At 45.1% G+C, this 24,986-nt stretch overlaps 1 protein-coding gene across 1 annotated transcript in view; it reads right to left on the reverse strand.

Moving 5' to 3' along the window:
* Positions 1-3,569: 3,569 nt before the first annotated feature.
* The window catches only part of cdk17 (cyclin dependent kinase 17), a 140,384-nt gene continuing 118,967 nt past the window's right edge, over positions 3,570-24,986 (reverse strand). The window contains exons 12-17 of the mRNA XM_072913135.1: positions 23,760-23,857; positions 23,587-23,692; positions 13,579-13,621; positions 12,064-12,154; positions 11,891-11,968; positions 3,570-4,057 (exon numbers count right to left, since the gene is read on the reverse strand). Of these exons, the coding sequence (XP_072769236.1) occupies positions 4,017-4,057; positions 11,891-11,968; positions 12,064-12,154; positions 13,579-13,621; positions 23,587-23,692; positions 23,760-23,857 (457 nt within the window). The 3' untranslated portion in view covers positions 3,570-4,016. The remainder of the gene's footprint in view (positions 4,058-11,890; positions 11,969-12,063; positions 12,155-13,578; positions 13,622-23,586; positions 23,693-23,759; positions 23,858-24,986) is intronic.

Consider the following 24,986-nt stretch of genomic DNA (forward strand, 5'->3'; position numbering starts at 1 on the left):
TTTTTTTTAAAAACATTTAATACAAAAAATGTGTACACTGAATTTTAAAACACTGAATTAAAAATGTTTTTAAAAATAAATATATATACACATATATGTTTACACACTGAATTAAAAGTGATTTTTTACACACTGAATTTTAAAATACAAAATGTTCATACACTGAATTTTAAAACACTACTTTTTAAAAACTTTTTTACGCACTGAATTAAAAAAAACATTTTAAAACACTTAATTTTTTTAAACTGTTTTTATACACAGAATTTTAGAACACTAAATTTGAAATATATTTTTTACACACTGAATTTAAAAAATGAATTTTTACACATTGAATTTTAAAATACAAACTTTTCATACATTGAGTTTTAAAACACTGCTTTTTAAAACAATTTTTACACACTGAACTAAGAAAAAAAATATTTTGATATACTGACTTTAAAAAAACGTGTATTTTTACACTGAATTCAAAAGAAAAAAATGAATTTGAAAACACTTCATTTTTTTTTAAATATAATTTTTAAACGTAATTTTTATACACTGAACTCAAGAACACTGACTTTTTAAACACGCATTTTGCCAACTATTTTTTTTTGCAATGAATGTCAGCTTCATTTGATGTAAAAAAAAATAAAAAAAATCAGTTGACAAAATCCAAAGCAAAAATTGCGTGACATAAAAGTAGAGTCTTTCATCATAAAGACACAAATGAAGACCGAAATGTAGAATGTAAGTCAAACATCAGGCCAGGTGGACAAGCCACGCTCCTCCCCTTCAAGCCATGCCACACAACACACCTTTAATACTGTCAGGTATACACAAAGTGCAAGTTAACACCACGGCAACTTTCTATTCAAATATTTACATCACTTCCCTTTGCTTTCTGCCTCCTTTCCTTCCCAGCCTGACAAAAACATCCTGGCTTTTGCTCGCCAGACTGTGTCGGAGCGAGGAGTATTAGGGCCCCACTTATAACACCTCTATTACTGGAAATACATCATAGATGTACCAAACAAAAGGAGTATTAGGGCCACACTAATAACACCTCTATTATAGAAATACATCATAGATGTACCAAACAAAGTCCAAATGATAGAGAGTTAAGTCCACAATTAGCAGGTGAAAAGTTGCAATATTCTGGGGAAAAAGTTCAATTTTTTTCGGGAGTAAAGTTGCAATAATATTAGAAAAAGTTGGAATGTTATCAAAAATAGTTAACAATAATTTCATTGGAGAGAAAATATTTTTTTATAAAACTAAAATAAGTTGTAAAAAGTGGAATTCTGTGTGGAAAAAGTCATCATTTTAGGGAAATAAAGTCATAATAGTATGAGGAAAGATTAGTCAAATATTACAGCAATAAGGTCATAATATTACCAGGAAAAAGTCACATTATTATTTTGAAAAAACTTGGAATATTTTGTTTGTAGTGGTAGGAAATAAATCCTATTACAGGGAGAAAGATGTCATTTTTAAAGACATGGACCCTTTTTTTTTTTTTTTACATGAGAATAAAACAGCAATATTGAGATGAAAAAAACCTAATTTGATAACGAAACAATTTAGTATCATAAAAAAATGGGAGTCACAATATTACAAAAAATAATTCTAAAGTCCTAATAGAATGAGAAAACTGTAATAAATAAAGCCACAATCTTACTAGCAAAAAGTCACAACAGTTTGATGAAAAAAGCTGCAATATTATGAGAAAAATAGCAATACTACCATTTAAATTGTGAAAGAAGTCCTAATAGTACGAGAAAAGATGTGTAGTATAGTGCAAGAATAAAGTAATCACTTTACCAGGAAATAGTTGTATTTTTATATTGAAAAATGTTGGAATAAAAAAATAAATAAATAAGTAAACTGTCATTTTTAGAGTAATTGTGCAATAAATATGTTTAAAATGAGAATAGAAACGTAATAAAAAACAATTCAAATGTAATTAAAAACATTGAGAATTGTATGAGAGTGAAGTCACAATATTACAAGAAAATATGTCAAATGTGTGGAATGTGACGTCTTACTATTGTGAGGAGAAGAATAAAGACAAAGCATTTGGGTGCAAAAAACTGCACTTTAGCAGAGAAAAATCATCATATTAGCACAAATGCTTGCATTTCTTTCAAATGAAAAGTTGCAGTATGGTCAAAAAAATGTGAATGTTTTCAGAGAAAAGTCCAAATATTCTGAGGAACAATAGTGGCAATATTTTGGAAGTCAGAATATGGCAAATAAAGAAAATACACTGCAATAGTGTAGGAAAGAAGTTGGGAATATAAAGTGATAACAGGATGAGTAAAATAGTCACACAACAAGAATAGTCAGGAAGAATCATTCCTTTTTACAAAGTACTTCTAGTAGTATTATGGCTTTTGTCGTCCAAACCTCCTAATTATCTTATTATTTCTTGTGGTCCTAAAACTCCTCACTTCACTAATTATCTTATTATTTCTTGTGGTCCTAAAACTCCTCACTTCAACCAGAACAGTCCAACAGAAATCCACTAAGACCTGGAAATGAAAACATCAAAGAAAGACAAATAAATCAGCAAAGCAATTCATATATATATATATATATATATATATATATATAAATAATATGTATATATATATATATATATATATATATTAGAGATGCGCGGATAGGCAATTATTTCATCCGCAACCGCATCAGAAAGTCGTCAACCATCCGCCATCCACCCGTTTCTAACATTTGATCAGAACCGCACCCGCCCGCACCCGCCCGTTGTTATATATCTAATATAGACGATGCAAGGCATTAGTGAGGTTATAAAGCTTTTGCCTGTTAAAGAAAGGAGACTGATCCAATGCAGCACAGACATTCGCGTACCACGCTGTCACGACCCAGACGCACACCAGTGCGCAATCATATGGGAGCCGCGCTGAGCGCCCCTCCAAGCGCGTCTCGCTGCCGGCGACGGCCGGGTATGGGCCCGACGCTCCAGCGCCATCCATTTTCAGGGCTGGTTGATTCGGCAGGTGGGTTGTTACACACTCCTTAGCGGGTTCCAACTTCCATGGCCACCGTCCTGCTGTCTATATCAACCAGGGTGAGCCCCACCCCTTTCGTGAGCGCACTGCGCGCGGAGTGACCCCTGTTACGCGCCCCCGGCAACAGGGGTGGGGGCAGGTAAGATGCGCGGGCGGAGCGCGCGGAGTGACCCCTGTTACGAGCCCCCGGCCACGGGGGTGGCGGGCAGGTAAGCTGCTTACCTGCTGCGCGTGACGCCGGCCGCGGCGAAGGCGGACGAGGCGGGGTGTGGGTGCGGTGGGCGCGGTGGTGACCCTGGACGTGCGTCGGGCCCTTCTCGCGGATCGCCTCAGCTACGGCTCCCGGTGGGGCCCTCTCGGGGGAAAGGGCCTCGGTCCCGGACCCCGGCGAGGCGTCCCTTCTCCGCTCCGCTCCCGACCCGCGGATAAAATCTTTTTTTTTTTTATTTCATCCGCCCGATCCGCGGATAATCCGCGGACTCCGCGGTTGTGCCCGCAAACCGCGCATCTCTAATATATATATATATATATATATATATATATATATATATATATATATATATATATATATATATATATATAAAAAAGACAAGTGGTCTCAATCACAGCTTATACTTCAACACCTGTGGAATTGTGAGACAGAATCAATAACTGAGACTTTACTGACTGCTCATCTGTGCATGGAGGCTTCAATTCACATGACAAATACACACACACACACACACACACACACACACACACACACACACACACACACACACACACACACACACACACACACACACACACACACACACAGAGAGAGAGTAGTGGTTTAGCAGCAAACAAGCCCCCTGGACTGTAAATAAATAGAGAGAATCCCCGAGCTAATGTGGAGGTGGAAGAGAATGTGTGTGTGCACGTGATGAGTGTGTGTGAGTACAACAGGAGGTCAAGGGTCACCGTGAGGAGGGGTCATGCTAGAGAGGTCGATGATGATGATGATGAGGGTGTCCTTCCTCCTGGTTAGAAGAGCATGCTCTGTCGCCGGTTGATCTTGCTGTTACCTGGAAGCACAAACGGATTACATCACCAATCTCACATGTCACATGACTACTTCCACACTGACGTCACACACTACATTCACTTAAGTCACAGTCGCCCTCTAGTGTAGGAGAGACACACTGCAAGTGTCACAGTCGCCCTCTAGTGTAGGAGAGACACACTGCAAGTGTCACAGTCGCCCTCTAGTGTAGGAGAGACACACTGCAAGTGTCACAGTCGCCCTCTAGTGTAGGAGAGACACACTGCAAGTGTCACAGTCGCCCTCTAGTGTAGGAGAGACACACTGTAAGTGTCACAGTCGCCCTCTAGTGTAGGAGAGACACCCTGCAAGTGTCACAGTCGCCCTCTAGTGTAGGAGAGACACACTGCAAGTGTCACAGTCGCCCTCTAGTGTAGGAGAGACACACTGCAAGTGTCACAGTCGCCCTCTAGTGTAGGAGAGACACACTGCAAGTGTCACAGTCGCCCCCTAGTGTAGGAGAGACACACTGCAAGTGTCACAGTCGCCCTCTAGTGTAGGAGAGACACACTGCAAGTGTCACAGTCGCCCTCTAGTGTAGGAGAGACACACTGCAAGTGTCACAGTCGCCCTCTAGTGTAGGAGAGACACACTGCAAGTGTCACAGTCGCCCTCTAGTGTAGGAGAGACACACTGCAAGTGTCACAGTCGCCCTCTAGTGTAGGAGAGACACACTGCAAGTGTCACAGTCGCCCTCTAGTGTAGGAGAGACACACTGCAAGTGTCACAGTCGCCCTCTAGTGTAGGAGAGACACACTGCAAGTGTCACAGTCGCCCTCTAGTGTAGGAGAGACACACTGCAAGTGTCACAGTCGCCCCCTAGTGTAGGAGAGACACACTGCAAGTGTCACAGTCGCCCTCTAGTGTAGGAGAGACACACTGCAAGTGTCACAGTCGCCCTCTAGTGTAGGAGAGACACACTGCAAGTGTCACAGTCGCCCCCTAGTGTAGGAGAGACACACTGCAAGTGTCACAGTCGCCCCCTAGTGTAGGAGAGACACACTGCAAGTGTCACAGTCGCCCTCTAGTGTAGGAGAGACACACTGCAAGTGTCACAGTCGCCCTCTAGTGTAGGAGAGACACACTGCAAGTGTCACAGTCGCCCCCTAGTGTAGGAGAGACACACTGCAAGTGTCACAGTCGCCCTCTAGTGTAGGAGAGACACACTGCAAGTGTCATAGTCGCCCCCTAGTGTAGGAGAGACACACTGCAAGTGTCACAGTCGCCCCCTAGTGTAGGAGAGACACACTGCAAGTGTCACAGTCGCCCCCTAGTGTAGGAGAGACACACTGCAAGTGTCACAGTCGCCCTCTAGTGTAGGAGAGACACACTGCAAGTGTCACAGTCGCCCTCTAGTGTAGGAGAGACACACTGCAAGTGTCACAGTCGCCCTCTAGTGTAGGAGAGACACACTGCAAGTGTCACAGTCGCCCTCTAGTGTAGGAGAGACACACTGCAAGTGTCACAGTCGCCCTCTAGTGTAGGAGAGACACACTGCAAGTGTCACAGTCGCCCTCTAGTGTAGGAGAGACACACTGCAAGTGTCACAGTCGCCCTCTAGTGTAGGAGAGACACACTGCAAGTGTCACAGTCGCCCTCTAGTGTAGGAGAGACACACTGCAAGTGTCACAGTCGCCCTCTAGTGTAGGAGAGACACACTGCAAGTGTCACAGTCGCCCTCTAGTGTAGGAGAGACACACTGCAAGTGTCACAGTCGCCCCCTAGTGTAGGAGAGACACACTGCAAGTGTCACAGTCGCCCCCTAGTGTAGGAGAGACACACTGCAAGTGTCACAGTCGCCCTCTAGTGTAGGAGAGACACACTGCAAGTGTCACAGTCGCCCTCTAGTGTAGGAGAGACACACTGCAAGTGTCACAGTCGCCCTCTAGTGTAGGAGAGACACACTGCAAGTGTCACAGTCGCCCTCTAGTGTACGAGAGACACACTGCAAGTGTCACAGTCGCCCTCTAGTGTAGGAGAGACACACTGCAAGTGTCACAGTCGCCCTCTAGTGTAGGAGAGACACACTGCAAGTGTCACAGTCGCCCCCTAGTGTAGGAGAGACACACTGCAAGTGTCACAGTCGCCCTCTAGTGTAGGAGAGACACACTGCAAGTGTCACAGTCGCCCTCTAGTGTAGGAGAGACACACTGCAAGTGTCACAGTCGCCCTCTAGTGTAGGAGAGACACACTGCAAGTGTCACAGTCGCCCTCTAGTGTAGGAGAGACACACTGCAAGTGTCACAGTCGCCCTCTAGTGTAGGAGAGACACACTGCAAGTGTCACAGTCGCCCTCTAGTGTAGGAGAGACACACTGCAAGTGTCACAGTCGCCCTCTAGTGTAGGAGAGACACACTGCAAGTGTCACAGTCGCCCTCTAGTGTAGGAGAGACACACTGCAAGTGTCACAGTCGCCCTCTAGTGTAGGAGAGACACACTGCAAGTGTCACAGTCGCCCTCTAGTGTAGGAGAGACACACTGCAAGTGTCACAGTCGCCCTCTAGTGTAGGAGAGACACACTGCAAGTGTCACAGTCGCCCCCTAGTGTAGGAGAGACACACTGCAAGTGTCACAGTCGCCCTCTAGTGTAGGAGAGACACACTGCAAGTGTCACAGTCGCCCTCTAGTGTAGGAGAGACACACTGCAAGTGTCACAGTCGCCCCCTAGTGTAGGAGAGACACACTGCAAGTGTCACAGTCGCCCCCTAGTGTAGGAGAGACACACTGCAAGTGTCACAGTCGCCCTCTAGTGTAGGAGAGACACACTGCAAGTGTCACAGTCGCCCCCTAGTGTAGGAGAGACACACTGCAAGTGTCACAGTCGCCCTCTAGTGTAGGAGAGACACACTGCAAGTGTCACAATCGCCCCCTAGTGTAGGAGAGACACACTGCAAGTGTCACAGTCGCCCCCTAGTGTAGGAGAGACACACTGCAAGTGTCACAGTCGCCCCCTAGTGTAGGAGAGACACACTGCAAGTGTCACAGTCGCCCTCTAGTGTAGGAGAGACACACTGCAAGTGTCACAGTCGCCCCCCAGTGTAGGAGAGACACACTGCAAGTGTCACAGTCGCCCTCTAGTGTAGGAGAGACACACTGCAAGTGTCACAGTAGCCCTCTAGTGTAGGAGAGACACACTGCAAGTGTCACAGTCGCCCTCTAGTGTAGGAGAGACACACTGCAAGTGTCACAGTCGCCCTCTAGTGTAGGAGAGACACACTGCAAGTGTCACAGTCGCCCTCTAGTGTAGGAGAGACACACTGCAAGTGTCACAGTCGCCCTCTAGTGTAGGAGAGACACACTGCAAGTGTCACAGTCGCCCCCTAGTGTAGGAGAGACACACTGCAAGTGTCACAGTCGCCCTCTAGTGTAGGAGAGACACACTGCAAGTGTCACAGTCGCCCTCTAGTGTAGGAGAGACACACTGCAAGTGTCACAGTCGCCCTCTAGTGTAGGAGAGACACACTGCAATTGTCACAGTCGCCCTCTAGTGTAGGAGAGACACACTGCAAGTGTCACAGTCGCCCTCTAGTGTAGGAGAGACACACTGCATGTATCACAGTCGCCCTCTAGTGTAGGAGAGACACACTGCAAGTGTCACAGTCGCCCTCTAGTGTAGGAGAGACACACTGCAAGTGTCACAGTCGCCCTCTAGTGTAGGAGAGACACACTGCAAGTGTCACAGTCGCCCTCTAGTGTAGGAGAGACACACTGCAAGTGTCACAGTCGCCCTCTAGTGTAGGAGAGACACATTGCAAGTGTCACAGTCGCCCTCTAGTGTAGGAGAGACACACTGCAAGTGTCACAGTCGCCCTCTAGTGTAGGAGAGACACACTGCAAGTGTCACAGTCGCCCTCTAGTGTAGGAGAGACACACTGCAAGTGTCACAGTCGCCCTCTAGTGTAGGAGAGACACACTGCAAGTGTCACAGTCGCCCCCTAGTGTAGGAGAGACACACTGCAAGTGTCACAGTCGCCCTCTAGTGTAGGAAAGACACACTGCAAGTGTCACAGTCGCCTTCTAGTGTAGGAGAGACACACTGCAAGTGTCACAGTCGCCCTCTAGTGTAGGAGAGACACACTGCAAGTGTCACAGTCGCCCTCTAGTGTAGGAGAGACACACTGCAAGTGTCACAGTCGCCCTCTAGTGTAGGAGAGACACACTGCAAGTGTCACAGTCGCCCTCTAGTGTAGGAGAGACACACTGCAAGTGTCACAGTCGCCCTCTAGTGTAGGAGAGACACACTGCAAGTGTCACAGTCGCCCTCTAGTGTAGGAGAGACACACTGCAAGTGTCACAGTCGCCCTCTAGTGTAGGAGAGACACACTGCAAGTGTCACAGTCGCCCTCTAGTGTAGGAGAGACACACTGCATGTGTCACAGTCGCCCTCTAGTGTAGGAGAGACACACTGCAAGTGTCACAGTCGCCCCCTAGTGTAGGAGAGACACACTGCAAGTGTCACAGTCGCCCTCTAGTGTAGGAGAGACACACTGCAAGTGTCACAGTCGCCCTCTAGTGTAGGAGAGACACACTGCAAGTGTCACAGTCGCCCTCTAGTGTAGGAGAGACACACTGCAAGTGTCACAGTCGCCCTCTAGTGTAGGAGAGACACACTGCATGTGTCACAGTCGCCCTCTAGTGTAGGAGAGACACACTGCAAGTGTCACAGTCGCCCCCTAGTGTAGGAGAGACACACTGCAAGTGTCACAGTCGCCCCCTAGTGTAGGAGAGACACACTGCAAGTGTCACAGTCGCCCTCTAGTGTAGGAGAGACACACTGCAAGTGTCACAGTCGCCCTCTAGTGTAGGAGAGACACACTGCAAGTGTCACAGTCGCCCTCTAGTGTAGGAGAGACACACTGCAAGTGTCACAGTCGCCCTCTAGTGTAGGAGAGACCCACTGCAAGTGTCACAGTCGCCCTCTAGTGTAGGAGAGACACACTGCAAGTGTCACAGTCGCCCCCTAGTGTAGGAGAGACACACTGCAAGTGTCACAGTCGCCCCCTAGTGTAGGAGAGACACACTGCAAGTGTCACAGTCGCCTCCTAGTGTAGGAGAGACACACTGCAAGTGTCACAGTCGCCCACTAGTGTAGGAGAGACACACTGCAAGTGTCACAGTCGCCCCCTAGTGTAGGAGAGACACACTGCAAGTGTCACAGTCGCCCTCTAGTGTAGGAGAGACACACTGTAAGTGTCACAGTCGCCCTCTAGTGTAGGAGAGACACACTGCAAGTGTCACAGTCGCCCTCTAGTGTAGGAGAGACACACTGCAAGTGTCACAGTCGCCCTCTAGTGTAGGAGAGACACACTGCAAGTGTCAGTCGCCCTCTAGTGTAGGAGAGACACACTGCAAGTGTCACAGTCGCCCCCTAGTGTAGGAGAGACACACTGCAAGTGTCACAGTCGCCCTCTAGTGTAGGAGAGACACACTGCAAGTGTCACAGTCGCCCTCTAGTGTAGGAGAGACACACTGCAAGTGTCACAGTCGCCCTCTAGTGTAGGAGAGACACACTGCAAGTGTCACAGTCGCCCTCTAGTGTAGGAGAGACACACTGCAAGTGTCACAGTCGCCCTCTAGTGTAGGAGAGACACACTGCAAGTGTCACAGTCGCCCTCTAGTGTAGGAGAGACACACTGCAAGTGTCACAGTCGCCCTCTAGTGTAGGAGAGACACACTGCAAGTGTCACAGTCGCCCTCTAGTGTAGGAGAGACACACTGCAAGTGTCACAGTCGCCCTCTAGTGTAGGAGAGACACACTGCAAGTGTCACAGTCGCCCTCTAGTGTAGGAGAGACACACTGCAAGTGTCACAGTCGCCCTCTAGTGTAGGAGAGACACACTGCAAGTGTCACAGTCGCCCTCTAGTGTAGGAGAGACACACTGCAAGTGTCACAGTCGCCCTCTAGTGTAGGAGAGACACACTGCAAGTGTCACAGTAGCCCTCTAGTGTAGGAGAGACACACTGCAAGTGTCACAGTCGCCCTCTAGTGTAGGAGAGACACACTGCAAGTGTCACAGTCGCCCTCTAGTGTAGGAGAGACACACTGCAAGTGTCACAGTCGCCCTCTAGTGTAGGAGAGACACACTGCAAGTGTCACAGTCGCCCCCTAGTGTAGGAGAGACACACTGCAAGTGTCACAGTCGCCCTCTAGTGTAGGAGAGACACACTGCAAGTGTCACAGTCGCCCTCTAGTGTAGGAGAGACACACTGCAAGAGTCACAGTCGCCCTCTAGTGTAGGAGAGACACACTGCAAGTGTCACAGTCGCCCCCTAGTGTAGGAGAGACACACTGCAAGTGTCACAGTCGCCCTCTAGTGTAGGAGAGACACACTGTAAGTGTCACAGTCGCCCTCTAGTGTAGGAGAGACACACTGCAAGTGTCACAGTCGCCCTCTAGTGTAGGAGAGACACACTGCAAGTGTCACAGTCGCCCTCTAGTGTAGGAGAGACACACTGCAAGTGTCACAGTCGCCCTCTAGTGTAGGAGAGACACACTGCAAGTGTCACAGTCGCCCCCTAGTGTAGGAGAGATACACTGCAAGTGTCACAGTCGCCCCCTAGTGTAGGAGAGACACACTGCAAGTGTCACAGTCGCCCCCTAGTGTAGGAGAGACACACTGCAAGTGTCACAGTCGCCCTCTAGTGTAGGAGAGACACACTGCAAGTGTCACAGTCGCCCTCTAGTGTAGGAGAGACACACTGCAAGTGTCACAGTCGCCCTCTAGTGTAGGAGAGACACCATGCAAGTGTCACAGTCGCCCCCTAGTGTAGGAGAGACACACTGCAAGTGTCACAGTCGCCCCCTAGTGTAGGAGAGACACACTGCAAGTGTCACAGTCGCCCCCTAGTGTAGGAGAGACACACTGCAAGTGTCACAGTCGCCCTCTAGTGTAGGAGAGACACACTGCAAGTGTCACAGTCGCCCTCTAGTGTAGGAGAGACACACTGCAAGTGTCACAGTCGCCCTCTAGTGTAGGAGAGACACACTGTAAGTGTCACAGTCGCCCTCTAGTGTAGGAGAGACACACTGCAAGTGTCACAGTCGCCCTCTAGTGTAGGAGAGACACACTGCAAGTGTCACAGTCGCCCTCTAGTGTAGGAGAGACACACTGCAAGTGTCACAGTCGCCCTCTAGTGTAGGAGAGACACACTGCAAGTGTCACAGTCGCCCCCTAGTGTAGGAGAGATACACTGCAAGTGTCACAGTCGCCCCCTAGTGTAGGAGAGACACACTGCAAGTGTCACAGTCGCCCCCTAGTGTAGGAGAGACACACTGCAAGTGTCACAGTCGCCCTCTAGTGTAGGAGAGACACACTGCAAGTGTCACAGTCGCCCTCTAGTGTAGGAGAGACACACTGCAAGTGTCACAGTCGCCCTCTAGTGTAGGAGAGACACCATGCAAGTGTCACAGTCGCCCCCTAGTGTAGGAGAGACACACTGCAAGTGTCACAGTCGCCCCCTAGTGTAGGAGAGACACACTGCAAGTGTCACAGTCGCCCTCTAGTGTAGGAGAGACACACTGCAAGTGTCACAGTCGCCCTCTAGTGTAGGAGAGACACACTGCAAGTGTCACAGTCGCCCTCTAGTGTAGGAGAGACACACTGCAAGTGTCACAGTCGCCCTCTAGTGTAGGAGAGACACACTGCAAGTGTCACAGACCAGTAATAGCATTACTTTGATTGTTAGCTGACTTTTGCTAGCGTTTATTTATGTTTTAGAATGCCTGAAAAAAAGGAAAACATATGTGTTGTAAATTATTTTTAAAAAGTGCAAAGGAAGGAATGGCACGATGAATGAGTTGAGCAAATACAAGCACCTGACTCCAGGTATGAAGAGTTCCTGTAGCCTGGATCTCTCTGCAGCTGAACCTCCTTCAATGTGAAGATGGACACACCTGAAAGAGACCAAACACTGTTGTCCTTCTGCTCTCAGTGTGTGTGTGTGTGTGTGTGTGTGTGTGTGTGTGTGTGTGTGTGTGTGTGCTCTCACTCTCAGACAGTGTGTGAACTCTCATCCCAAGATGCCTGAAGTAGGATTGTTTCATGGCCTCCTCAGCTGAGATCCTCTTCTTGGATTCAAACTGTCACACAACAAGCACAAAGAAGAGCAGCAGACTTGAACTTGTGTCCACTGAATGTAGTGGTCAAGACTTGTGTCCACTGAATGTACTGGTCAAGACTTGTGTCCACTGAATGTACTGGTCAAGACTTGTGTCCACTGAATGTACTGGTCAAGACTTGTGTCCACTGAATGTACTGGTCAAGACTTGTGTCCACTGAATGTAGTGGTCAAGACTTGTGTCCACTGAATGTACTGGTCAAGACTTGTGTCCACTGAATGTAGTGGTCAAGACTTGTGTCCACTGAATGTACTGGTCAAGACTTGTGTCCACTGAATGTACTGGTCAAGACTTGTGTCCACTGAATGTACTGGTCAAGACTTGTGTCCACTGAATGTACTGGTCAAGACTTGTGTCCACTGAATGTAGTGGTCAAGACTTGTGTCCACTGAATGTACTGGTCAAGACTTGTGTCTACTGAATGCACTGGTCAAGACTTGTGTCCACTGAATGTAGTGGTCAAGACTTGTGTCCACTGAATGTACTGGTCAAGACTTGTGTCCACTGAATGTAGTGGTCAAGACTTGTGTCCACTGAATGTACTGGTCAAGACTTGTGTCCACTGAATGTACTGGTCAAGACTTGTGTCCACTGAATGTACTGGTCAAGACTTGTGTCCACTGAATGTACTGGTCAAGACTTGTGTCCACTGAATGTAGTGGTCAAGACTTGTGTCCACTGAATGTACTGGTCAAGACTTGTGTCCACTGAATGTAGTGGTCAAGACTTGTGTCCACTGAATGTACTGGTCAAGACTTGTGTCCACTGAATGTAGTGATCAAGACTTGTGTCCACTGAATGTACTGGTCAAGACTTGTGTCCACTGAATGTAGTGGTCAATACTTGTGTCCACTGAATGTAGTGGTCAAGACTTGTGTCCACTGAATGTACTGGTCAAGACGTGTGTCCACTGAATGTACTGGTCAAGACTTGTGTCCACTGAATGTACTGGTCAAGACTTGTGTCCACTGAATGTACTGGTCAAGACTTGTGTCCACTGAATGTACTGGTCAAGACTGAATGTACTGGTCAAGACTTGTGTCCACTGAATGTAGTGGTCAAGACTTGTGTCCACTGAATGTACTGGTCCAAGACTTGTGTCCACTGAATGTACTGGTCAAGACTTGTGTCCACTGAATGTACTGGTCAAGACTGAATGTACTGGTCAAGACTTGTGTCCACTGAATGTACTGGTCAAGACTTGTGTCCGCTGAATGTAGTGGTCAATACTTGTGTCCACTGAATGTGCTGGTCAAGACTTGTGTCTACTGAATGTACTGGTCAAGACTTGTGTCCACTGAATGTAGTGGTCAAGACTTGTGTCCACTGAATGTAGTGGTCAAGGCCTGGACAAGAATGTAGTGGTCAAGGAGCAGCAGACTCACTCTGAGGAAGGCCAGTAAGAGCTCCATGCCTTCACCATCCAGCCTGAAACACACAACACACACACTGACTGCCTGCCTGACTTACTATACACTACATGTAGAAATACTTCATACATGTATTACATGTAGAAATACTTCATACATGTATTACATGTAGAAATACTTCATACATGTATTACATGTAGAAATACTTCATACATGTATTACATGTAGAAATACTTCATACATGTAATACTTGTAGAAATACTTCATACATGTATTACATGTAGAAATACTTCATACATGTATTACATGTAGAAATACTTCATACATGTATTACATGTAGAAATACTTCATACATGTACTACATGTAGAAATACTTCACACATGTACAGCATGTAGAAATACTTCATACATGTAATACATGTAGAAATACTTCATACATGTAATACATGTAGAAATACTTCATACATGTATTACATGTAGAAATACTTCATACATGTATTACATGTAGAAATACTTCACACATGTACAGCATGTAGAAATACTTCATACATGTAATACATGTAGAAATACTTCATACATGTATTACATGTAGAAATACTTCATACATGTATTACATGTAGAAATACTTCACACATGTACAGCATGTAGTACATGTATAAAGAGGAACATCAACATTTGATTCCAAAATATGGAAGATCTCCTGGGAAAATTGGTGAAAATATGACATTTGTCTCCATGACAATAAGTCTGTCACCTTCTTTGATGGATCACCAGATACACAACTCTCCTTTAAAGTGTCAGTGTAGCAAACAGGATGTTTAAAGTGTCAGTGTAGCAAACAAGATGTTTAAAGTGTCAGTGTAGCAAACAGGATGTTTAAAGTGTCAGTGTCGCAAACAAGATGTTTAAAGTGTCAGTGTAGCAAACAGGATGTTTAAAGTGTCAGTGTAGCAAACAAGATGTTTAAACTGTCAGTGTAGCAAACAGGATGTTAAAAGTGTCAGTGTAGCAAACAAGATGTTTAAAGTGTCAGTGTAGCAAACAAGATGTTTAAAGTGTCAGTGTAGCAGACAGGATGTTTAAAGTGTCAGTGTAGCAAACAAGATGTTTAAAGTGTCAGTGTAGCAAACAGGATGTTTAAAGTGTCAGTGTAGCAAACAGGATGTTTAAAGTGTCAGTGTAGCAAACAAGATGTTTAAAGTGTCAGTGTAGCAAACAGGATGTTTAAAGTGTCAGTGTAGCAAACAAGATGTTTAAAGTGTCAGTGTAGCAAACAGGATGTTTAAAGTGTCAGTGTAGCAAACAAGATGTTTAAAGTGTCAGTGTAGCAAACAGGATGTTTAAAGTGTCAGTGTAGCAAAAAATATGTTTAAAGTATCAGTGTAGCAAACAAGATGTTTAAAGTGTCAGTGTAGCAGACAGGATGTTTAAAGTGTCAGTGTAGCAAACAAGATGTTTAAAGTGTCAGTGTAGCAAACAGGATGTTTAAAGTGTCAGTGTAGCAAACAAGATGTTTAAAGTGTCAGTGAAGCAGACAGGGTGTTTAAAGTGTCAGTGTAGCAGACAGGATGTTTAAAGTGTCAGTGTAGCAAACAAGATGTTTAAAGTGTCAGTGTAGCAGACAGGATTTTTAAAGTGTCAGTACAGCAAACAAGATGTTTAAAGTGTCAGTGTAGCAAACAAGATGTTTAAAGTGTCAGTGTAGCAAACAAGATGTTTAAAGTGTCAGTGAAGCAGACAGGGTGTTTAAAGTGTCAGTGTAGCAGACAGGATGTTTAAAGTGTCAGTGTAGCAGACAGGATGTTTAAAGTGTCAGTGTAGCAAACAATATGTTTAAAGTGTCAGTGTAGCAAACAAGATGTTTAAAGTGTCAGTGTAGCAAACTGGATGTTTAAAGTGTCAGTGTAGTAAACAGGATGTTTAAAGTGTCAGTGTAGCAAACAAGATGTTTAAAGTGTCAGTGTAGCAAACAAGATGTTTAAAGTGTCAGTGTAGCAAACAAGATGTTTAAAGTGTCAGTGTAGCAAACAAGATGTTTAAAGTGTCAGTGAAGCAGACAGGGTGTTTAAAGTGTCAGTGTAGCAGACAGGATGTTTAAAGTGTCAGTGTAGCAGACAGGAATTTTAAAGTGTCAGTATAGCAAACAAGATGTTTAAAGTGTCAGTGAAGCAGACAGGGTGTTTAAAGTGTCAGTGTAGCAGACAGGATGTTTAAAGTGTCAGTGTAGCAGACAGGATGTTTAAAGTGTCAGTGTAGCAAACAAGATGTTTAAAGTGTCAGTGTAGCAAACAAGATGTTTAAAGTGTCAGTGTAGCAAACTAGATGTTTAAAGTGTCAGTGTAGCAAACAAGATGTTTAAAGTGTCAGTGTAGCAAACTAGATGTTTAAAGTGTCAGTGTAGTAAACAGGATGTTTAAAGTGTCAGTGTAGCAAACAAGATGTTTAAAGTGTCAGTGTAGCAGACAGGATGTTTAAAGTGTCAGTGTAGCAAACAAGATGTTTAAAGTGTCAGTGTAGCAAACAGGATGTTTAAAGTGTCAGTGTAGCAGACAGGAATTTTAAAGTGTCAGTATAGCAAACAAGATGTTTAAAGTGTCAGTGTAGCAAACAGGATGTTTAAAGTGTCAGTGTAGCAAACAGGATGTTTAAAGTGTCAGTGTAGAAAACAGGATGTTTAAAGTGTCAGTGTAGCAGACAGGATGTTTAAAGTGTCAGTGTAGCAAACAAGATGTTTAAAGTGTCAGTGTAGCAAACAAGATGTTTAAAGTGTCAGTGTAGCAAACAAGATGTTTAAAGTGTCAGTGTAGCAAACTAGATGTTTAAAGTGTCAGTGTAGTAAACAGGATGTTTAAAGTGTCAGTGTAGCAAACAAGATGTTTAAAGTGTCAGTGTAGCAAACAGGATGTTTAAAGTGTCAGTGTAGCAAACAAGATGTTTAAAGTGTCAGTGTAGCAAACAAGATGTTTAAAGTGTCAGTGTAGCAAACAGGATGTTTAAAGTGTCAGTGTAGAAAACAGGATGTTTAAAGTGTCAGTGTAGAAAACAAGATGTTTAAAGTGTCAGTGTAGCAGACAGGATGTTTAAAGTGTCAGTGTAGCAAACAAGATGTTTAAAGTGTCAGTGTAGCAAACAAGATGTTTAAAGTGTCAGTGTAGCAAACAGGATGTTTAAAGTGTCAGTGTAGCAAACAAGATGTTTAAAGTGTCAGTGTAGCAAACAGGATGTTTAAAGTGTCAGTGTAGCAGACAGGATGTTTAAAGTGTCAGTGTAGCAAACAGGATGTTTAAAGTGTCAGTGTAGCAAACAGGATGTTTAAAGTGTCAGTGTAGCAGACAGGATGTTTAAAGTGTCAGTGTAGCAGACAGGATTTTTAAAGTGTCAGTATAGCAAACAAGATGTTTAAAGTGTCAGTGTAGCAAACTAGATGTTTAAAGTGTCAGTGTAGTAAACAGGATGTTTAAAGTGTCAGTGTAGCAAACAAGATGTTTAAAGTGTCAGTGTAGCAAACAGGATGTTTAAAGTGTCAGTGTAGCAAACAAGATGTTTAAAGTGTCAGTGTAGCAAACAAGATGTTTAAAGTGTCAGTGTAGCAAACAGGATGTTTAAAGTGTCAGTGTAGAAAACAGGATGTTTAAAGTGTCAGTGTAGCAGACAGGATGTTTAAAGTGTCAGTGTAGCAAACAAGATGTTTAAAGTGTCAGTGTAGCAAACAAGATGTTTAAAGTGTCAGTGTAGCAAACAAGATGTTTAAAGTGTCAGTGTAGCAGACAGGATGTTTAAAGTGTCAGTGTAGCAAACAAGATGTTTAAAGTGTCAGTGTAGCAGACAGGATGTTTAAAGTGTCAGTGTAGCAAACAAGATGTTTAAAGTGTCAGTGTAGCAAACTAGATGTTTAAAGTGTCAGTGTAGTAAACAGGATGTTTAAAGTGTCAGTGTAGCAAACAAGATGTTTAAAGTGTCAGTGTAGCAAACAGGATGTTTAAAGTGTCAGTGTAGCAAACAAGATGTTTAAAGTGTCAGTGTAGCAAACAAGATGTTTAAAGTGTCAGTGTAGCAAACAGGATGTTTAAAGTGTCAGTGTAGAAAACAAGATGTTTAAAGTGTCAGTGTAGCAAACAGGATGTTTAAAGTGTCAGTGTAGAAAACAGGATCTTTAAAGTGTCAGTGTAGCAGACAGGATGTTTAAAGTGTCAGTGTAGAAGACAGGATGTTTAAAGTGTCAGTGTAGCAAACAAGATGTTTAAAGTGTCAGTGTAGCAAACAAGATGTTTAAAGTGTCAGTGTAGCAAACAAGATGTTTAAAGTGTCAGTGTAGCAAACAAGATGTTTAAAGTGTCAGTGTAGCAAACTAGATGTTTAAAGTGTCAGTGTAGTAAACAGGATGTTTAAAGTGTCAGTGTAGCAAACAATATGTTTAAAGTGTCAGTGTAGCAAACAGGATGTTTAAAGTGTCAGTGTAGCAAACAAGATGTTTAAAGTGTCAGTGTAGCAAACAAGATGTTTAAAGTGTCAGTGTAGCAAACAAGATGTTTAAAGTGTCAGTGTAGCAAACAGGATGTTTAAAGTGTCAGTGTAGAAAACAGGATGTTTAAAGTGTCAGTGTAGCAGACAGGATGTTTAAAGTGTCAGTGTAGCAGACAGGATGTTTAAAGTGTCAGTGTAGCAAACAAGATGTTTAAAGTGTCAGTGTAGCAAACAGGATGTTTTGTCCAGCTGCAGTAGCCAAAACAAACAAAATGGTGGGAAAATGCCAGGAAAGAAGGACAAAACCTGGATTTACCAGCAACCAATAGGAGTTTGGACAGGTGAGCAGAGGAGATGTTCTGTACAGGTGAGCAGCACCATTGTGGGCGTGAACAAGATGCTGTTTATATTCTATCTGCTCATGTAGTTGCAGAAAAAAAGGCATATATGATATCACTCAAAATGATAAATATCAGCACCGATAATCAGTCAATGTCTAACATGTATCCAAAGCATCGACTACACAGGTGTGTGCAGGTGAAGAGAGGACAAGTCCATGGTCACATAAAGACACAGGTGTGTACAGGTGATGAGAGGAAAAGTCCATGGTCACATAAAGACACAGGTGTGTGCAGGTGAAGAGAGGACAAGTCCATGGTCACATAAAGACACAGGTGTGTACAGGTGATGAGAGGACAAGTCCATGGTCACATAAAGACACAGGTGTGTACAGGTGATGAGAGGACAAGTCCATGGTCACATAAAGACACAGGTGTGTGCAGGTGAAGAGAGGACAAGTCCATGGTCACATAAAGACACAGGTGTGTACAGGTGATGAGAGGACAAGTCCATGGTCACATAAAGACACAGGTGTGTACAGGTGATGAGAGGACAAGTCCATGGTCACATAAAGACACAGGTGTGTGCAGGTGAAGAGAGGACAAGTCCATGGTCACATAAAGACACAGGTGTGTACAGGTGAAGAGAGGACAAGTCCATGGTCACATAAAGACACAGGTGTGTACAGGTGATGAGAGGACAAGTCCATGGTCACATAAAGACACAGGTGTGTGCAGGTGATGAGAGGACAAGTCCATGGTCACATAAAGACACAGGTGTGTACAGGTGATGAGAGGACAAGTCCATGGTCACATAAAGACACAGGTGTGTACAGGTGATGAGAGGACAAGTCCATGGTCACATAAAGACACAGGTGTGTGCAGGTGAAGAGAGGACAAGTCCATGGTCACATAAAGACACAGTGTGTACAGGTGAAGAGAGGACAAGTCCATGGTCACATAAAGACAAGGACAAGTCCATGGTCACATAAAGACAAAGTTGTGTGCAGGTGATGAGAGGACAAGTCCATGGTCACATAAAGACACAGGTGTGTACAGGTGATGAGAGGACAAGTCCATGGTCACATAAAGACACAGGTGTGTACAGGTGAAGAGAGGACAAGTCCATGGTCACATAAAGACACAGGTGTGTACAGGTGATGAGAGGACAAGTCCATGGTCACATAAAGACACAGGTGTGTACAGGTGAAGAGAGGACAAGTCCATGGTCACATAAAGACACAGGTGTGTACAGGTGATGAGAGGACAAGTCCATGGTCACATAAAGACAAGGACAAGTCCATGGTCACATAAAGACACAGGTGTGTGCAGGTGATGAGAGGACAAGTCCATGGTCACATAAAGACACAGGTGTGTACAGGTGATGAGAGGACAAGTCCATGGTCACATAAAGACAAGGACAAGTCCATGGTCACATAAAGACACAGGTGTGTGCAGGTGATGATAGGACAAGTCCATGGTCACATAAAGACACAGGTGTGTACATGTGATGAGAGGACAAGTCCATGGTCACAAAAAGACACAGGTGTGTACAGGTGATGAGAGGACAAGTCCATGGTCACAAAAAGACACAGGTGTGTACAGGTGATGAGAGGACAAGTCCATGGTCACATAAAGACAAGGACAAGTCCATGGTCACATAAAGACACAGGTGTGTGCAGGTGATGAGAGGACAAGTCTATGGTCACATAAAGACACAGGTGTGTACAGGTGATGAGAGGACAAGTCCATGGTCACATAAAGACACAGGTGTGTACAGGTGATGAGAGGACAAGTCCATGGTCACATAAAGACACAGGTGTGTACAGGTGATGAGAGGACAAGTCCATGGTCACATAAAGACACAGGTGTGTACAGGTGATGAGAGGACAAGTCCATGGTCACATAAAGACACAGGTGTGTACAGGTGATGAGAGGACAAGTCCATGGTCACATAAAGACAAGGACAAGTCCATGGTCACATAAAGACACAGGTGTGTACAGGTGAAGAGAGGACAAGTCCATGGTCACAAAAAGACACAGGTGTGTACAGGTGATGAGAGGACAAGTCCATGGTCACATAAAGACAAGGACAAGTCCATGGTCACATAAAGACACAGGTGTGTGCAGGTGATGAGAGGACAAGTCCATGGTCACATAAAGACACAGGTGTGTACAGGTGATGAGAGGACAAGTCCATGGTCACAAAAAGACACAGGTGTGTACAGGTGATGAGAGGACAAGTCCATGGTCACAAAAAGACACAGGTGTGTACAGGTGATGAGAGGACAAGTCCATGGTCACATAAAGACAAGGACAAGTCCATGGTCACATAAAGACACAGGTGTGTGCAGGTGATGAGAGGACAAGTCCATGGTCACATAAAGACACAGGTGTGTACAGGTGATGAGAGGACAAGTCCATGGTCACATAAAGACAAGGACAAGTCCATGGTCACATAAAGACACAGGTGTGTACAGGTGATGAGAGGACAAGTCCATGGTCACATAAAGACACAGGTGTGTGCAGGTGAAGAGAGGACAAGTCCATGGTCACATAAAGACACAGGTGTGTACAGGTGAAGAGAGGACAAGTCCATGGTCACATAAAGACACAGGTGTGTACAGGTGATGAGAGGACAAGTCCATGGTCACATAAAGACACAGGTGTGTACAGGTGATGAGAGGACAAGTCCATGGTCACATAAAGACACAGGTGTGTACAGGTGATGAGAGGACAAGTCCATGGTCACATAAAGACACAGGTGTGTACAGGTGATGAGAGGACAAGTCCATGGTCACATAAAGACACAGGTGTGTACAGGTGATGAGAGGACAAGTCCATGGTCACATAAAGACACAGGTGTGTGCAGGTGAAGAGAGGACAAGTCCATGGTCACATAAAGACACAGGTGTGTACAGGTGAAGAGAGGACAAGTCCATGGTCACATAAAGACACAGGTGTGTACAGGTGATGAGAGGACAAGTCCATGGTCACATAAAGACACAGGTGTGTACAGGTGATGAGAGGACAAGTCCATGGTCACATAAAGACACAGGTGTGTACAGGTGATGAGAGGACAAGTCCATGGTCACATAAAGACACAGGTGTGTGCAGGTGAAGAGAGGACAAGTCCATGGTCACATAAAGACACAGGTGTGTGCAGGTGAAGAGAAGACAAGTCCATGGTCACATAAAGACACAGTGTGTACAGGTGAAGAGAGGACAAGTCCATGGTCACATAAAGACAAGGACAAGTCCATGGTCACATAAAGACAAAGTTGTGTGCAGGTGATGAGAGGACAAGTCCATGGTCACATAAAGACACAGGTGTGTACAGGTGATGAGAGGACAAGTCCATGGTCACATAAAGACACAGGTGTGTACAGGTGAAGAGAGGACAAGTCCATGGTCACATAAAGACACAGGTGTGTACAGGTGATGAGAGGACAAGTCCATGGTCACATAAAGACACAGGTGTGTACAGGTGAAGAGAGGACAAGTCCATGGTCACATAAAGACACAGGTGTGTACAGGTGATGAGAGGACAAGTCCATGGTCACATAAAGACAAGGACAAGTCCATGGTCACATAAAGACACAGGTGTGTGCAGGTGATGAGAGGACAAGTCCATGGTCACATAAAGACACAGGTGTGTACAGGTGATGAGAGGACAAGTCCATGGTCACATAAAGACAAGGACAAGTCCATGGTCACATAAAGACACAGGTGTGTGCAGGTGATGATAGGACAAGTCCATGGTCACATAAAGACACAGGTGTGTACATGTGATGAGAGGACAAGTCCATGGTCACAAAAAGACACAGGTGTGTACAGGTGATGAGAGGACAAGTCCATGGTCACAAAAAGACACAGGTGTGTACAGGTGATGAGAGGACAAGTCCATGGTCACATAAAGACAAGGACAAGTCCATGGTCACATAAAGACACAGGTGTGTGCAGGTGATGAGAGGACAAGTCTATGGTCACATAAAGACACAGGTGTGTACAGGTGATGAGAGGACAAGTCCATGGTCACATAAAGACACAGGTGTGTACAGGTGATGAGAGGACAAGTCCATGGTCACATAAAGACACAGGTGTGTACAGGTGATGAGAGGACAAGTCCATGGTCACATAAAGACACAGGTGTGTACAGGTGATGAGAGGACAAGTCCATGGTCACATAAAGACACAGGTGTGTACAGGTGATGAGAGGACAAGTCCATGGTCACATAAAGACAAGGACAAGTCCATGGTCACATAAAGACACAGGTGTGTACAGGTGAAGAGAGGACAAGTCCATGGTCACAAAAAGACACAGGTGTGTACAGGTGATGAGAGGACAAGTCCATGGTCACATAAAGACAAGGACAAGTCCATGGTCACATAAAGACACAGGTGTGTGCAGGTGATGAGAGGACAAGTCCATGGTCACATAAAGACACAGGTGTGTACAGGTGATGAGAGGACAAGTCCATGGTCACAAAAAGACACAGGTGTGTACAGGTGATGAGAGGACAAGTCCATGGTCACAAAAAGACACAGGTGTGTACAGGTGATGAGAGGACAAGTCCATGGTCACATAAAGACAAGGACAAGTCCATGGTCACATAAAGACACAGGTGTGTGCAGGTGATGAGAGGACAAGTCCATGGTCACATAAAGACACAGGTGTGTACAGGTGATGAGAGGACAAGTCCATGGTCACATAAAGACAAGGACAAGTCCATGGTCACATAAAGACACAGGTGTGTACAGGTGATGAGAGGACAAGTCCATGGTCACATAAAGACACAGGTGTGTGCAGGTGAAGAGAGGACAAGTCCATGGTCACATAAAGACACAGGTGTGTACAGGTGAAGAGAGGACAAGTCCATGGTCACATAAAGACACAGGTGTGTACAGGTGATGAGAGGACAAGTCCATGGTCACATAAAGACACAGGTGTGTACAGGTGATGAGAGGACAAGTCCATGGTCACATAAAGACACAGGTGTGTACAGGTGATGAGAGGACAAGTCCATGGTCACATAAAGACACAGGTGTGTACAGGTGATGAGAGGACAAGTCCATGGTCACATAAAGACACAGGTGTGTACAGGTGATGAGAGGACAAGTCCATGGTCACATAAAGACACAGGTGTGTGCAGGTGAAGAGAGGACAAGTCCATGGTCACATAAAGACACAGGTGTGTACAGGTGAAGAGAGGTCACATACCTGGGAGCATGGTTGATGAAGGGCTGAGGTTTGTATTTGGGGAAATTGTAGGATTTGAACTCCTCCATGGAAGATATTCCTGGCCAGTTGTCTTCCGTGGGTGTGCCTGAGTCAGCAAAACATCTTAGCTGCTGCTGACTGACTGACTTACCTTTTAGTTTAGTGCACCTCACCTAGTAACCTGAAGATCAGGTGGAGCTCGTCCTCCACTGTGGAGCCGGGGAACAGAGGCCGACCTGCAGCCATCTCGTAAAATATGCAGCCAACACCCCTGTAACACACACCCTGCTCGTTATACACCCTCAAAATAACACACACCCTACTCGTCATACACCCTCAAAATAACACACACACTGCTCGTCATACACCCTCAAAATAACACACACCCTGCTTGCCATACACCCTCAAAATAACACACCCTCCTCGTCATACACCCTCAAAATAACACACACCCTGCTCGTCATACACCCTCAAAATAACACACACCCTGCTCGTCATACACCCTCAAAATAACACACCCTGCTCGTCATACACCCTGAAAATAGCACACACCCTGCTCGTCATACACCCTCAAAATAACACACACCCTGCTCGTCATACACCCTCAAAATAACACACACCCTGCTCGTCATACACCCTCAAAATAACACACCCTGCTCGTCATACACCCTCAAAATAACACACACCCTACTCGTCATACACCCTCAAAATAACACACACACTGCTCGTCATACACCCTCAAAATAACACACACCCTGCTTGCCATACACCCTCAAAATAACACACCCTCCTCGTCATACACCCTCAAAATAACACACACCCTGCTCGTCATACACCCTCAAAATAACACACCCTCCTCGTCATACACCCTCAAAATAACACACACCCTGCTCGTCATACACCCTCAAAATAACACACACCCTGCTCGTGATACACCCTCAAAATAACACACACCCTGCTCATCATACACCCTCAAAATAACACACACCCTGCTCGTCATACACCCTCAAAATAACACCCTGCTCGTCATACACCCTCAAAATAACACACACCCTGCTCGTCATACACCCTCAAAATAACACACACCCTGCTCGTCATACACCCTCAAAATAACCCACCCTGCTCGTCATACACCCTCAAAATAACACACACCCTGCTCGTCATACACCCTCAAAATAACACACACACTGCTCGTGATACACCCTCAAAATAACACACACCCTGCTCATCATACACCCTCAAAATAACACACACCCTGCTCGTCATACACCCTCAAAATAACACACACCCTGCTCGTGATACACCCTCAAAATAACACACACCCTGCTCGTCATACACCCTCAAAATAACACACACATCCTGCTCGTCATACACCCTCAAAATAACACACACCCTGCTCG

The sequence above is a fragment of the Nerophis lumbriciformis genome, linkage group LG05 (genome assembly GCF_033978685.3).
Source record: "Nerophis lumbriciformis linkage group LG05, RoL_Nlum_v2.1, whole genome shotgun sequence".
Taxonomy (NCBI): domain Eukaryota; kingdom Metazoa; phylum Chordata; class Actinopteri; order Syngnathiformes; family Syngnathidae; genus Nerophis; species Nerophis lumbriciformis.